Source organism: Austrofundulus limnaeus, unplaced genomic scaffold, assembly GCF_001266775.1.
Source record: "Austrofundulus limnaeus strain Quisiro unplaced genomic scaffold, Austrofundulus_limnaeus-1.0 Scaffold82, whole genome shotgun sequence".
Taxonomy (NCBI): domain Eukaryota; kingdom Metazoa; phylum Chordata; class Actinopteri; order Cyprinodontiformes; family Rivulidae; genus Austrofundulus; species Austrofundulus limnaeus.
This window is the reverse complement of record NW_013952484.1, coordinates 194,487-211,143: the sequence shown is the minus strand read 5'-3', so window position 1 is coordinate 211,143 and position 16,657 is coordinate 194,487. Positions and strand designations below refer to the sequence as shown.

The 16,657-nt window shown below is 36.3% G+C and overlaps 2 protein-coding genes across 3 annotated transcripts in view; one reads left to right on the top strand and one right to left on the bottom strand.

The window, feature by feature from the left end:
• alkal2a (ALK and LTK ligand 2a) overlaps window positions 1-3,219 on the top strand; it is a 6,837-nt gene extending 3,618 nt beyond the window's left edge. Inside the window, exon 6 of the mRNA XM_014011559.1 lies at window positions 2,122-3,219. The gene's annotated coding sequence lies outside the window, so the exon portion shown is untranslated. The remainder of the gene's footprint in view (window positions 1-2,121) is intronic.
• Window positions 3,220-8,364: 5,145 nt separating this feature from the next.
• acp1 (acid phosphatase 1) overlaps window positions 8,365-16,657 on the bottom strand; it is a 15,784-nt gene continuing 7,491 nt past the window's right edge. For both annotated transcript variants that reach the window (XM_014011557.1, XM_014011558.1), the window contains exons 4-6: window positions 15,679-15,740; window positions 14,831-14,936; window positions 8,365-8,667 (exon numbers count right to left, since the gene is read on the bottom strand). In XM_014011557.1, the coding sequence (XP_013867011.1) occupies window positions 8,590-8,667; window positions 14,831-14,936; window positions 15,679-15,740 (246 nt within the window). In that variant the 3' untranslated portion in view covers window positions 8,365-8,589. The remainder of the gene's footprint in view (window positions 8,668-14,830; window positions 14,937-15,678; window positions 15,741-16,657) is intronic.

The window sequence follows — 16,657 nt, the reverse complement described above, 5'->3', positions numbered from 1 at the left end:
TGTACCTAATAAAGTGGCCGGAGAGTGTACATTCCTTCAAGAAATGCAAATTTTATTAATGTATATTATTATTATGTGACCCATGCTATCAAAATGAGTCCCAGTTAGGATTTTTTTTTTTTCAATTTTGAGTTAATATTATTTTCACTTTCTTCACTTTAAAAGCCCACAGTGTGTTGAAATTAGGTGATATATCACCTGGCCAGGAAAAAACTAGTTTTATTTACAAGAGGTTGAAAAAAACAGATTTTTATTAGTCTGGCGTGATGTCAGCTGGAATTCCAGCACTARATTTAAAAAGGGGAATCCCCAAACTACACATTGATTTCCTGGCACTAGAGAAAACTTACAAACGAGTTTAAAAGATAATTTCTGAAAACATACATGTTAGAAAACTTTAATTTTAAAGTAGATTGTCATTTTTACGTAAATCAATTACAGCAAAAACCAATGTTTATATATGAGAGATTTTTATTTACGTTTTTTGTACTGCACTCTTTTTTTTACAGTACTGTTTACTTGTATGGYAACAAACCTTTGTCATAAATTTGAGTGTTGGTGCATCATCCCCTGATTATCAGTGACCACTCCTTAAAATACTTACAGTAGGTTCCTCCTACTCAGACAGAAACAAGAATCTGTGTATTTGTGTGTAGTTTTGTTTCAAAACCATATATAAGGTTCATAAAAAAATATTTTCATAAACCTTTTACTCAATCTCATTTTAAATTTCACAAAAAATATTTTAGTAAATCTTTTAATAGTGGTTTAAGTTGAACCCAAACTGTTACAACTTCATGTAAAGAAAATTAAAACTTTTTTAGCCGTTTAATTCATTTTATTACTTGGARTCTCTGGGAGTGCAAATTGAATTTAGTCTCTCCCGGTGCTGCCTAGATATCGTTATATTCTGTTTGGGTCATATTTGTCAACCTGTTTGTTTTCTCTCTTTTTTTCTGCGATGTTTTCTGAACCTTTGCGCCAAATTATTTGCARCAAAACTTATAAATAAGGTCTGGACTCTTTACRATTTAAAGGGACAGCCTCAAAACRAGTTGATCTGAGATGCACCTCAGAAAAGGGGTGAAAGGGGGGCTTGTGGAGTTACAATAAGGAGGAATTCACACCAAAGCATTGCAGTTTCACTTTATATAGACCCCAAGTGAAGGATTTAAATGTGGAAAAAGAAAGTTTTAAAAGCATCATGTCTCCTTTAATTCTACCAAACTGCAGCTGTTCAAACAACCCATTCTCACCCCCGAGTCGTCACATATTGATGCTTTTCCAAAGTTCCCTCTGCGTCCGATTTTAACGCGTCGGGTACTCCCCTTGCATCATTTTTTGATGAGATGGGGCGGAATCTGTTGTCRTAATTTCTTAAAGTGTAGAAAATGCACAAAAACTACCGTCCCAAAGCCTAAAATTACCTTTATTCACTTTAGGCATCCTGTCCCTGACCCTAGTACCTAAAATTAACCATTAACCCTGATACCTAAAATTAACCATTTTTAGAAAATGTAAGAAATTCACGTCAACTACGTGTTCCAAATCCTAAAATTACCTAATATTCGCCGTAGACATCCTATCCCTGACCACAGTATCTAAAATTAACCATTAATCCTGATCCCTCATGTTAACCTCAGACCCCCGACCCAAAGACCCCTGGTGGCGCAACCCGGAAAGGCCGCGGGCGGCAAAGACTGACGCGAGGGGGTCGCCCGACGTGTCAAAATAAGACGCAGAGGGAACTTTGGAAAAGCGTCAATATGTTGACGAGTCGAGAGTGAGAATGTGTTCATTCAAACCACCGCTGTCTACAACCACAACATCTGAACCATAACGTTTCTGCAGGTTTTTAACGTGCTGTGAAACGGTCGCTCAAGTTGCATCGGTCTATGATCAAAACTGATCCAGACTCTCAAACTCAGCTGGGTTTGCTTCACAGCTCAGCTCCCACAGCTCAGGAAACACTCAAGCTATTTGTTCCTGGTGGGGGTCTGCTTGCTGTGGCACGCTGTTGCAAATCAAGCTCTTTTTGATTGATCATTTGTGATTCTTTCTGGCTTTGCCAAGTTAGATGCTGTGCTGAATTTATCCCTCCCTCTCTTTTATTCATGGCAGGTTGAAGCCAAACACAAGTACTCCAGAAGAAGAAGAAGAAGAAGTTGCTTTAAGTAAAAAGTGCCTTGGACAGTTAGAGTGGAGCCGACATCAGACCAGCCTGATTGATACTGAGGACAGTTTAGTCCTCCACTCAGGCCTTCCTCTCTGCTGCCAATCACTACTTCGGCTGGGCCTTGAAGGTCAGCCGTCACACCCCATGGGAGGCAACAAACATCCAGACCAGGACAAAGATGGTGAAAGTCAAAAATGGAGAAAGGAGAGGCATCAAACGGCCTTATTTCTCTGCTGGAATTCAAAAAGATGTTGSCAACCCTTAGAACGGCCTGCCTGTTATGATACATTTGCCCCGTTTGAGTGTTTYGGGCCGACTCTGACCTTTCTGCTGCACTAAAGGTTCTCACAGACGAYGACACTGAGTCATCCACTTGTTTTAAGAGTGAAATTATTAAATGAACATTTTTCTGCACCTTTGTGCAACACAAAACACAAGTGGTCCTTTGTTTTTTTCAGTCACAGCCATCCTGTGGACGGACTAACCTCGAGTACATGATGRTAAAACCTACGAGCCGTTGAAGAGGCTCCATCAAACACAGACCATGATCCAATAAACCAGGAGTATCATGTACATACTGTAAATGCAAGCATAGGAAGAATCAGCCTGTGGCTAGTATTCATGTATATGAAAGTTCTATATATATATATATATTTAAAAATGAACTATATTTAAATAAATTATGAGATTGGGACAAACATGAGTTGTTTGTTGTTTTGTATTCTGATTCTGGACGTGAGGAATGACCACATGACTGAACAGAGCCCTGGGAATGCAGATGCTGTGAACTCCCCTCTGCTGCTTTCGACACGGCTGTTTTTAATAAAAGGTCAAACTCAAAACGGTTCAAAAGTTCTTTTTTTTTTTTTTTTTTTTTTGCTTTGTTTGATATGGATGATGTTGCAAAATCACATTTTATGTGATACATTTCCTGATTTGGAAGTGAATCGCCTTTTGTTGAATTTGTCCCATGACGATTTCCATTGTTTTAAAACACTTCTGCTTCTTTTTCTTTAATCTGCTCCCTCTTCAGGAGTTCGCCAGTTGCCATGTTTCCATCCAATTGTAAAGCAAATTTTTTGACAAACTTTTAAAACATCGCAAAAAAAAATTAGCCTTGTTTTCATTTACTGGTTTGGAGCAAATCCACCAGGCTATGCAAAGCGTGATTTCATCAGACATTGATATTACGCGTAAACAGGAAGTAGAGGCTGCAAACTAGCAGGGACCATACATCTCAGGCGATGGAGGGAAGTCTTCAAGAAAGTCTTACTACCTGGGAAGTTATAATTGTTCGATCATATCAGCTAGTGTTAGCAGTGCGTGTCAGTCCACACGTGCCTGTTGTTGCTGCCGGCCATGTTTTTGTGCTTTATGGGACTATCAGAGAAGCTTCAGACAGTGGGAAAAGCTGATAAATCATGAAGTAAGCATAAGAACTTATTCGGCAAATGTGTTTCCATCTCCTCTTTTGCGCATTAACTTTTTTTTCAGAAAAAACGTAAAAACTTTTTAGCAAAATTTAAGTTTTTTTTTTTCCCAATTTTTTAAATTTCCTTCCTAGTAATCCTTGTATCAATATACCCACTGTCTCTCCTCAAGACATGACCAAGCCACTGCAGTCTGGCTTCTAACTTTCTCTTCAAGTCAGTCAACTTGTGCTGTACCTCTGATAGTCTTTTAAAACACCCCATCTTCCAAAAATCTATAGCCATTCATGCAAATGTTCTTTAAAAAACATTAATACCATGACCACTATGTTCATTTGAAAGGGAAAATAGCACTACCAGGACTTCCAACTGATGGTTCAGTCAGAATAATTGTCTAATTTGAAACAGAGAGCACTCTAGAAATATATAAAATAGCATTTGCACGGAACACTATGACATWTTGGAGGCTGGAGTTGTTTAAAGGAGACAAAAATCCACTTTGGAAGTAGCCTGAACCAGTTACTATTAGTTTGTCAGGTCCATGAAGGACCAAAACAACTCCAAGCTCCATAATTTCATAGTGGCCCACAGGAAGCCATCGACCAATTATCTTAACCTAATTATTAGTTTCTGGATCGTGGGTTCATCCATCCATCCATCTGAAGAAATTTATCGGTTAGATACTGGTGTTAAAAGCACTACACCATTTTCTTAGTTTCCTTTTTAAGTATTGAGTTTTRTGATCTATTGTTTGATGATTGTTATGTCTTGATTAAAATAGTTTAGATATGTGCCCGAACCACCAACAACACATAGRAAAACCRTTATCAATTCATTAGGGAAGGCAATGTTTGTTCGAGTGGCCTGCGTTGCAGCTGTAGGCCTGTAGTGGGCGCACCAGGCACTGAAGAACCGTGTATAAAAGACCGGAACTTCCGGTTTGTTGGCAGCGCTGCTTTAGCTGACTCCAGCAGGGAGAAATAAAGCAYGCTYGTRACCAGATCTGGGGTTGTACGGTCCTATTCTGTTCACATTTTAATCTATTCACTATTTATGTGGTTTCGTCWCGATTTCAGTTAATGAACACTTAATTTTATTACACATACATTTTCTATACCCGCTTATTCCTTTCAGGGTCACTGGTGCCCATAACCAGCAATCAMTGTGCAAAGGGTGGGGTACACCCTGGAAGGGTCGCAGGTCCATCACAGGGTCACACAGAGACAAACGAGACAAACCACTCACTCTCTCACTCACACRTAGGGACAATTTAGTTACCAATTAGTCTAACGTGYTTGTTTTTGGTCTGTGGGATGAAAACCGGAGTGCYCAGAGAAAACCCACGTATGCAAGGAGAGAACATGTAAAAGGTCACTAGCCGGGATTTGGTCCAGCAACCTTCTTGCTAAAAGGCAACAGCTCTACCAGGAAGTCGACTGGAATGATTACCAGTTTTAGTTTTACACTACACCATCTTTTCAGTAGAAATATTACAATATTCCAGCAAGGAGTGCCAGAGTGCTCCGACTGGTTGCTGCTGTGCCTAATAACCATGTAATGGAATAAACACAGCGGTGTAATCACTCATAAATTCACGTTTACATGAACCGCATTTAACTTTCAGTGATGAACACAGCAGAAATCCACTATTTTTTTATTTATTTCTACTTTTTCTTTCCTGGCTGCGTAGCTGCAGAACTAGTTTATATTGAACCTTAAAAACTCTTTTTTTTTCTTTAAAAGATGTCAAATACCAAAAACAGGAGCACTGACTTCCACTTTAAACCATGTGTTGTTWAACTGTTAAATGTAATGAAGTAGAAAGTTAAATGATGTGTTTAGATACAGTAAAAGGGCCTAAAAACAACTAGAGCTAAAAGTGCAGTAAATTTTAGAAAAACAATGGAGGGGAAGGGTTTGTTTTCAATATTAACAGTGCCTCCTTGGAAACTCTGTTTAAGCTTCATAAAATGCTGTCAGCAGAAAAAACTATGAACAAAATATGCCCGCACTGAAAAAATCTATTATGAACATAAAACACCTAAGGGAGCCTTGCAGAATTTGTTGCTTTGGTTCTGAGCGGGTTTTCAGAGTCAGAATCTGAATCATTAAGACCTGTCAGGTTATTTCCACTCTGAATGACCCGGACCAGGCACTCTTTTTGTTCCCCCTACTGTATTTTAAGTACAAACAGCTCAGCTAAGCTAATATGTACTTTGACAAACTCACAGACAACTCCGACAGCCTTGAAACCACATTCTTCATCAAGTGGAAACCCTCCAGCTACCAGCTGGTTCATCTTTCTGTCAGCTCCACCCTTGTTTGATGATTTACAGCAACTTTCCCATCTCCAAATGTGATGAAACCATACCTCTACCAGCGATGAGACAAATTAACACGGACTGACTGATGGGAAAGCCAGTCTCCAGGGAGTAAACACTACTTCTGAAACAAGTGGTGACTGGCACGAAGCAGAATATTTTATCGATAAACCACTGGATCAGGAAAAACAAACTAAATAATCTGCTTTTTGGGGGATTATTAAAAGACTTACACATAAAACACCCAGATAAAAGCTATGGTTATAAACAAAACTGTATTGTGAAAATCATGTTTAACGATCAGCTGTATAAGCACCTGTTAAAACAGATTTATTTACAAGATGCTCAGCTGGACTATTGCTTTTTCACACTGCCACCGCTGAGCTAATAGCTTCTTAATGTGCTGCTTGGACTAGCTGTTACCTCAGGAGTTTATTCAGATAAAGGTTCTGTTTCTCCAAACTAAAGTCATTCAAAGAGCTATCTGCAACATTTACAATAATTAGAGATTATCCAATTTTCTTCAGTACATTTTTCAGCACGCAACACATTTCACAGTTTTTGTGCTATTTCAAGATCTCATACAAAACGTTCAGATCATTTATGCTGTGGGTGTTGTGACTTTCAGCAACTTATACTTTCTTTGTTATTTTGGACACTTTTTTTCTCATTGMAAATGAATGGATCTGTCTTCAACAACCTTAATACYATTCAAAATGTTTGTTTTTACTGCACTTTTTACCCTTTACTCTGGTTCTACCTCTGAGCTAATGTCAGCTTCGTTTGGCTTCTTTTTTGWGTGCAAGTTGYAGATTTATTCTATTTCAGCTAWCTTTCTGCTCCTTTCTGCTAATTTCAACCTTTTGTGTTTCTTTCTTTTATGCTAATTTAAGCTGTTTTCTGCCATTTAAGCTACTTYCTAGCTGATTTCAATTTTAGCTTTTTTAAAACAACTTCACCTTTTTGCAATAATTTCCGCTTCTTACTTATTAGAAGGCGGAATTTGTCCACACTATTTGTCTGATTGGATTCGCCACATTGAGAGGTACCAGCGGACRTYAAGGCAGATGGAAAATTGTGATTGTCCGCCTGGCTCAAAACATTCGCTTCTGTTCCCAAACAACTGATTACAGAATTTGGCTCTTCCTTACATGGCATTGAGAGCTGTGGACTAAATTCTTCCTGGATGTATACGTCGACTGAGGGTCTGCCCCCCCCCGTCTGTGATCTGGTTCCTGGAGCAAGCTGAGGGCCGCACAGAATGAACAGTCACCATCAACATTCTGGACTATGGCTGCGCGGGTTTTGGGGACTCGATTCTTCGGGCTCATTTATTAAATATTCACACAAATGCATACAACACCCATGGCTTCAGATACACACCCTCCTAAACTCACTTACTCCTCTGGCTAATAAATCTGCTCTATGCAGAGTTTTTTTAATAAACACCATAGTGTGTCACATTGTTGATATAATATGTTTTATTTTTTTCCTCTTCTTCTCTTGTGTGGTTTTTAGTTTTTTTCTTTTAAGGGTTGTGCCTCCTCATGACGTCTTCATGATGATGATCCTTGCTCTGTGCAGGGTCAGTGGCAGCMTGATCCAGAGCACCTGTTCTCCCATGTTTGTTATGTTTTGTCTTCTTCTGAATGGGTGTTCTGAACTGTAATTTCATTGTGCTCTGTACGATGACAATAAAGGTCTATCTTATCTTATTATATCAGCATAAATGTGTTGTTTTTGCATTGTTGTGCAAATTTCAGCTTTTTCAAGCTACTTTTTTTTAGATATTTTCAGCTCTTTCTGTAGATTTATTTTTATTTTACCGTTATTTAAACAGGCAAATCCGGTTGAGATCGCAGATCTTTTTTCAAGGGAGGCCTGGGCCTGAAGACGGCCTATTGTACATGTTTTTAGGGGTGTGGGAGAAAACCCACGCAAGCACTAGGGGAACATGCAAACTCCACATAGAAAGACCCCAGGTTTGAACCAGGGATCGAACCCAGGACCTTCTTGCTGTGAGGCATCGGTACTAACCCTCAAGACATTGTGCTGCCAAAGATAAATGATTTTTAGGGATGCACCGATACGAAAACTGCAGCCGATTTTGATATCTCCCCTCCCAAACCAGAAACACAAAATTAAAAGTGGAAAATCAATATATCGGCCCAGTTTTACACATTGGACTGATAAATATTCTAAAAAATGACCAATATCAGCCGATACCGATATTAATGCAGATATATCATGCATCCCTAATAATTTTTCTAATTGGAATTTTATAATGTATGTAGATGTTTCCAGACAGAGTCCTGAGATTACTTTTGTTTTGAATTGGCTCTATATAAATAAATTTAACTTTTTAAAAGTTTAAAGCTGAAATACTTACAGATTATTTTTGCAGTAAATGATTCAGAAAATCTGCAAATGTAGCCACCATTTTAAAATTTACTTTAATTTATTAATTTTCCAGGTTTTTAGTCTACATTCATGCAGATACCGCACTCTGAATGTCGTTGTATAACATTTACAACCCCAAAACCAAGAATTCACAAGCTCATTAAATGAACTAAAGTGTGTGTGCGTGCGTGTCACAACCAAATCACATTAGGCTGATAATTCCCAATCAGATTGAGGAAAGGTGCTTCATGATAGGAACTTGTTAGGAATTCATCTCTAGAAAAGCTTTGCAGCAGCGGAGACACTGTTCGTACACCTTTTCGAAGTCTTGGTCACTTCCCTAAGAGAAAAAAAAAAACAAAATTAATAAAGGCTGTAGCCAAATGAAGTATAATCTACTAATAACCTACTGGTCAGTGTAGGTTTTGCTTTTTTATTTATTCATTTCAAAAACAAATATTGAAAAATGAAAAACAGATAATTCGTTTTTTTTGTTGTTTTGTTTTTTCATTTTAAACTCCAAAAACATAAAAACGATCTGTCCTTTTGTTTGTTTAACCGAAAATTTTAGCACGGTTATCAATGCAACTCAATGCTGCAGCTTCAAATTCGCACCTGGTAAAGAAATGTCAAAACTAGTTAGCTAGTATTTATTTATTGCAGCTGTCTGGTTAATTAGAACGTGTTCATCCCGATATCAGACCATTAAAGTGGTGCTAGAGAAAGAGTTTTTAACAGAAATTAGCTACACTAATTATATTAATTTAAAAAGCACAGTCTGAAGTTAGTTATTTAAAGAAATACAAAAGTAGTTAGCAAGTGTTTATTTATTTATTTACAAGCAGCTGCCTGTTACTAAAGTTATTTATCTAGCTCCACCTTAGTTTGATAAAGACCATTTACGTTTTTAAGTATAAAATGAAAATAGAATAACCATCCATTTTCAAATATCTGTTTTTAAAYGAGTGACACAGATACAGATTGTCCAAGTGCCCATTTTTTCCATTTTGTGTTTTTGATCTGAGCCTAAAAGTGAAATATGAAAAATCAGGTTATTTTTGTTTTTTATTTTTTACCCGGTTTTGGTGTTACAAAAAATAAATAAATAACTAGTCAATGTTTCATTATTTGATTTTTGATTGGTAATTGAAAATAAAAGGAATGAATGATACACAGATTACGAACCCCCTACTCAACTGTAAAATCATTTTTTCATTTCCGAATTCCAAAATGCATCAAAGGTGGTGCCAAAACACTTCTGAGAGCCGAAATCCTCACTCCAATTTAGTCACATTCCTTTTGTGTCAGGGAGCTGTTTGATGCCAAAAGAAGCTTCAAAACTTTTAAAATCCGGGACTTTCCAGTTTCTTGTGGTTTTGCCTCAGACTATTTTTTTTTTCACCTGTTGGAACAACTTTTATTAACATATCAACACCACTTCAAGAAAAGCTGGAAATTATTGTAAAACGCAACATAAATTTATTTAGCATGTTTTATTAACAACTTGAGGTTTCAGAGGGTTTTACTGGCACCAAATTTCTCAGTTTCCTTCACACTTGGTCACTCCAATGAGTTGTTTTGTTTTTTGTTTTTTTTTGGTCAATTAGGTCAGACATGAAAATCTGAGAGTATAAACTAAACAGTCTACGTAGTTCACAGTTTTCTATTCAGTTATGGAAACAATCCCACAACTAAAACTGTGGTAATAATAATGTTTATTGGGGATAAAAATTCCTTACTTTTCTACAAATTGAACAACTGTAATTATAATTTCTTTATTGTATTCTGCTGCAAAATATCCATGTAAGTTATTTAACCTTTTAAGCCCCAAACCCTTATACTTGTATTATTACTATTTTTTATACAAATGGGTTTATGCTTTGCGTTAGTTTTTTTTTTTTTTTTTGCCTTATTCATGATATTTTTTTTAAGCTTTGTGTATGTTATAAATCAATTATTTGGACATGTTATTTTGAGAACAAACTTCAAGAAATCCCCCTGAGACACAAGAGGTTAAGATGAAATCACGGTGATGTAAGAATAAATCTTTATGTAAGCAGTTGCTCAGATTTCTCACTAAAGCCTGGTTCACACGGCAAGATTTTAAAATAGTTGAAAAATAAATTGAACATTTGTCAACATGCTTGAGTCCAAATTCTAAAGGCAGTGTCTCATATCAGTATCTTGAACAGAATTCCTGAAGGATTTTTCAAAATGTCTCCAGACACTTATGGTATTTGAAATTTCCTTGCACCAGTCACAAAGGTTTGTAGCTTTTGCTGCTTTTCTCGTGGATGTCTTGCAGGGCTAGGTTAGATTATTCTATATTTTGTCACTCCTGGCTTGCCGTATATTTACATCCGGTTGACGTTCAGTGCTAACATTAGCTTTCGGTAACAAGTTGTCTGGATGAGAACAAAAGAAACTAAGGAATCACTAACGTTACCAGCTGACTCTCCGCAGAACTTAAAGACAACAGAGACCATGGTGACTTTTCTTTGCAAAGATTTGCGCTCGTACGCAGTAGCAAAAACGAAGCGGGGTTTGACAGCGGCTTATTAGGCGCTCAAACCAAACTATGGTAAACATCTGACTGAAACTGTTCCCCACCGGCATGTTTAAATGTGTTAAAGACGACATTCTAACAAAATCTTTTAGTTTTGTAACCAATATTATTCATTTTAAACTTTAAGAAATGTCTTAATGAAATCCACAGTGAAGAAATTTTGTAATTGTATCGTTTTAATAAGTTATATGTATTAAGTTTTAATAATTTTTATTGAACATAACAGAATGTAACATAAACATTAGAAATACACAGTTTTCATACGCTCAAAAGGAGTGGACAAAAGTATATTTATATTAGCCCACCTCTTCTCCTGCAGCCTTATTCCCATCACTTCTTATTTATCAAAATAATTATTAATTACTTTAAAATGAATGCCTCCAACAACATTGTCACCTGCAATTCCTTTTTACTTTAAAACCTTTTAAACTTGTGACAGTTTTCTTTCAAGAACAGTTTTGTTTAAAAGTTTGTCCTTAAAAACCTGTTGTTTATGTTGAAGAGAAAAAATGGGGATATTGTATTTTGCAACACATTTGCAAAATACAGTATCAGTAAACATTTTCATCGAATCGAATCAAATTAAATCCTAATTAATCGATTCAGAGGATAGGCCATGATAACCAGCCCAATTGAATCTATTTATGTATGATTTTTAGAGCATAAGAGCTCAATTTTAACACCTGCTCTGCTCCAACAGACAACACCAGAATATCCAGGTCAAAAAAACAAATTGATGATAAATATTAGTTCATAAAAGCTGGTTCAAATCTGCTTAGCTTCATTTTAAAGTATATTCCAATAAATTAACTCATAGTGTGGGTAAAATGTTGGCTAACATGAGTAGGACGTGGTTAGTGGTGTAAGGGACGTGGCCTAAAATATAGCTTTGCTCACAAAACAAGGTCACAATTCTCAAAAAACTGGTTGCAAAATCTCAAAATTCAATGATACTGCAACGGAACATTAACTTATTTTCTTGCAATTATAGGGTTATGAGATAGTTTCAAATAATCGCAGACCAGTGAGACATACAACCTTATCACGAGGGTGCTGATGCAATATAAGTGAAGCCAATAAAATTTGTACGCAGAATTAGAAAAAATTAAGATAATTTTASAGTCATAAAAATGATCAAATCCTGTAAACAATTTTTGTTTTAAGAGTCCATTTAGGTTCAGTCAACGTCTCTCTTTTGGTAAAAAACAAGAAAAGCCAAAAGAATGAAAATGATGCATTTGATGTTCCAGTTTGTAATGAGCTGCTTGAAGAAACAAGACATGTATGTTTCGATTCATTTTGACAGCAACTGTGGTGGCTGAACAGATTTTTGCTCACTTTTCTGGAGAAGGAACCCAGAACTGGTAAATATTCTGTCCAAAACCGCACACATTATCAGAAGCTCTTATGCAGAGCTGCACAAAAACACTATTAAGCTAATAATCACACACGGAAACAAGAAWCTAATACAACTGTCAGCACTTCTATAAAACTGACAGACCATAWTTTCTGCTTTCAGCCACATCTCTTATGGTGTGATGACGGTTTTATTTGGGACCTGGTTTCCAACGCATGTAACAGAGCAGGAAAACAAAAAGCAGGAACAGAAAGAAAAGACACATATCTATCATCCAAACCATWCAGTGTAATGAATACTTTGACCAAATATTTTCTAAAAACATTTTAAAAACGTAAACGACCCCGATGTGCTATTGAAACTTTGAAGCCTTCTCTCAGTGATTTTCCCAAATCCAGTTATTTTCCACCCAACAATCACAGCCCTTAAGAATAATAAAATGCAGCCAARAACCATTGTTCTAATCATCTGGAAGCATTTTCCACCGCAGACAGAGCATGTAAAGACGAAACGAATGGAGTGAGCCATGCAGCGTGAAAAGACAATCCAATCAGAAAATCCAAACAAGAATTACTCGTGTTGATGTCCAAGTAATACAGCTCTGTTAAAATGAGGCCCTGGCTGCACACAGGAATGGAAATGTTGTCCAACAAATGTTTTGAAGCTTGTAACAAATCTTTTTGTTGTTGTTGCTACACTGATGGGTATTAAAGCCGTTTACTGAATGAACTGTGYGATGAAAAGAGGCAACAGTGATTTTTTTTTTCTACAAATACCAGAAGCACCTGAAGACTGACTCAACCCCCAACCATCAACTGAAGCTGACTGTGTTGTCCACAGGTTCCTGTTGTTTATCATCTTTAAAACATTTTACAACACAGAATGCAGTGTTTTAAAGAGCAGTGAAACTACTGGAAAAAAGATTGGACAACGCCTTTTATTGTTGTCAATTATTTTATTTAACTTTTCCTCTGATTTTATTATTTTACCCACAAGATCTGAGGGGAAGAGAAGAGATCTGCTGATTTTCCAACTACCTTGGCTAAACCCTATTAGACACAAGTAAACAAAATGTGGAAGGTGTGATGTAAAGAACATCACATCTTTAAAAAGAATTCAGAACAACTGAAACACTAGTTGGGTTTGGGGTAATTTTTRAAATGAACTTAAATAAATACTTAATAAACACGAGATGCACTTAGAGAATAAACACCTGGAAAGGTCAWTGTCTTGTTTTATAGGACGTCGGATCAATCCAGTGATGTATTCATTTTTCACCAAGAYCTTTCACTGATGATGGTRGAGTCTGACCTTCTCCAGCACATCCCAAAGATTCTCAATGGACTCTGTGGAGCCAGTCAATCTGGACTCATCAGACCACATGACCTTCTTCAATTGTTCCAGAATCCAATCGTTATGCTCTCTAGCAAAGTGAACCCTTTTTTTCTGGTTAGCCAATGATTTGACTCTTCTCAAACAGACCATGACCACTAGGGCTGTAGCGATACACTAATCTCACGAYACGATATTCGAAATTCTGCTCACGATACGATATATATCACGATATTCAATGAACGATACGATTCAATTTTCTGAACGATTTTAGAGGGACAGAGTGATTTTGGTGACATTTTGTGACTGTTCCATAGACTTGGATTGAATTAATTGAACTGAAAACTGATTAAAAGCACCAACTACAYAATACCTGGCTCTGATTGGACAATCTAGACAACATTGCACGAGATTTCCGGTCTTTAYTTTAAAAAGACTTTGATTTTCTAAAAGGTTTTTCTTTCACACCCACACATGCTCCTAACYTGTCCCAAATCAAACTCAGCTGTTTTTGAACATATTCCACACCTCATTTAGTTACTACATTGTTGTTCTAAATTTTGTACCAAATAACATTTGAGTCTGTTTTTAAAAATTTAAATGTGTCATATTTTTTAACTGATATGTGTCTTTGTGCTATAATTAAAGTAAATGGTGATAATAATATAAACTCATCATTGTTTTTATCAAATAAAGACGTMTTCGATCCATTTTTCTAGACCCTCCTAACCTTGTGTGGGGTCAGGAACAGCTGATGCAGGTCTCCAGTGGTTACTGGAGGCAGGAAACACCTGGACAGCTCTCGAGTTCATCRCAGACGTTAAAGAAGTTTGTTTTCTTATTGAAATTAATTTAACCTGTGGTTGAACTTGGAATGATAAAGGTTACAGTGTAACTCGTGTCTTAATTTTCAAAAACACTGAAAGCTCACAGTAAAACCAGTGGTATCGGTGCCAATACTCAATTAAATGTTAAAGTTTAAATTTCAAATGAAAAGCATTTTTAATTCCAGTAAAGTCATYGTGTAATGTTTACGTTTCTAACAGAAAGTACTTGGTATTGGTGAGTACCCAAACTGAAGTACTCTGAGAAAAACTGGTATTGGGACACCCCTGGTACTACCAAATAAAATCAATTTTGTAGTTGTTTATGTAGTATTTGGAGTGGTAACGCAGGTAACTTTGACAGTAACCAGTGGACAGTCCTTCAGCTACAAAATAATAAATGTGAATTAACCTAAATACTTACGTAATAAGGGTCGTTGATGATCAGCTGCTTCTGAGGGTCATAGGAACCAAGAAGCTCAATTTTTGCTTTTCGGTTTTTCACAGCATTTGCCTTCCTTTTCAAGTCACTGTGAAGACCAAACAAAATATACAAGACCAGAGGGTCAGTGCAGGAAACAACATTACAACATATTTTAGCATGTGACCTCCAGATCTGTATCAGAATCTTATTTGGTGTTGTTGAGTGTGCCGAGTGGATATAAATCATAAAGTCATATCTTGACTTCTAAACACACCTTTTATAACATATTACAGGTGTGAATGTGATTTATGATTATTTTATTCTTAGCATAAAAAATCAAATATTTGCATAAAGTCATTTAAAACAACACAAATGTCTGCAAGTAAAAAAAACAAGCAAAAACAACAAGAAGTCAAATAATAAATAAAGTCTTTCTGTCTGGTAAAAAGTATGTTGGAGGAGAATGAAGGGAAAAAAAGACAAGGCATTCAAAGAACTCAGTAAGCTGCTTACAGATCAGATCTGCCACAAGCATGTGATCTCAAAATGATCCCTAAACGTTCAAAGTAGCAAAAAATATCCCTCCCCATGACCTTTGGAAAGAGCTTAAGAAAGGATAGTGCTCATTAAAAGGGAAGGCATTCATCAACAAGTTACTCWTAGCTCAAAGTTTCCACCAGTTTTATACAAGTGTGTATGAATGCCACGGATCGTTTTCCTGATCCGGAACAACTAACGGTAACAAAATTTGACACTTAATTTAAACCATGTCATTGTGTGGTTTCAGTGCAAACAAGTTCAGTGTGATCAAAACTCAGAAAAAATAAATAAATAYATAAAATATATACCTCAAATTGCTCTCATCCATGCAAAGAATATAGTCAAAGCTCATGAAATCATCTTTGGTTACCTGGAAGTGARATAGAGAAGCAGAATAAGGCAAATGTTAGTTTTGGATCTACGAGGAGAAACAGCACAGGCGGAGAGACTCCCTTTGGTTCCTCAGGGAGAACAGAGTCCCCGGCACAAAACATTCATGGTTACCAAATAGTCTTCTTTCTGTCGTCCACATTTTGAATCACAATCCTAAAATCACAGAGGTGGGTAGAGTACTTAAATGTTGTACTCAGGTAAAAGTGGCACTTCTTCAACATATTTTTAYTAGCTAAGGCTGGGTATTACCTAGGACATGGTAAGTCGATAYRATTTTCRATACAGAGCTCACGATACATTACGGTTCTTGATTCAAAGCGGCTTGAATTGATTCGATTTCAATGCATTTTACTTTATACTTATTTTTCAATGCCAATGACTCAACAAAACCAGCAACATAATATAAAATTATATTATATTATATATGTATAATTATAAAAACTAAAATGTGTCCAAACGTCTCCTCTTAAGGATGAAGGCACTTCCATACTCATCAGTTTCACTTGCAGCTTTTTGTTCTTTGCTCTGAACATGAATTATGCATCGTTATACTGCCCCCTAAAGGTGTGTGTGGAATCAAGTAAAAAATTGATACAATTTATATACAAAAAAATTTAAATATCAATACATGATATATAGTATATATCATTTTTTTTCTGCACAGCCCTAAAAATTAGCCGTCCAAGACATTACTCAAGTATTTGGTAAAAAGGCTACTTGAGTACTGAGTAACTCATAACATCTGACATTGTATTTTAAAATAATGTCATCAGACGGACAAAGAAAATAGATTTTTAGGAGCAAATTTTGGTTGTTTTAAAGAGTAAAATGAGAATGTATACAGATAAATCACAAAAACTAATAATAAGGTATATTTTAAGTGTTGTTGGTAAT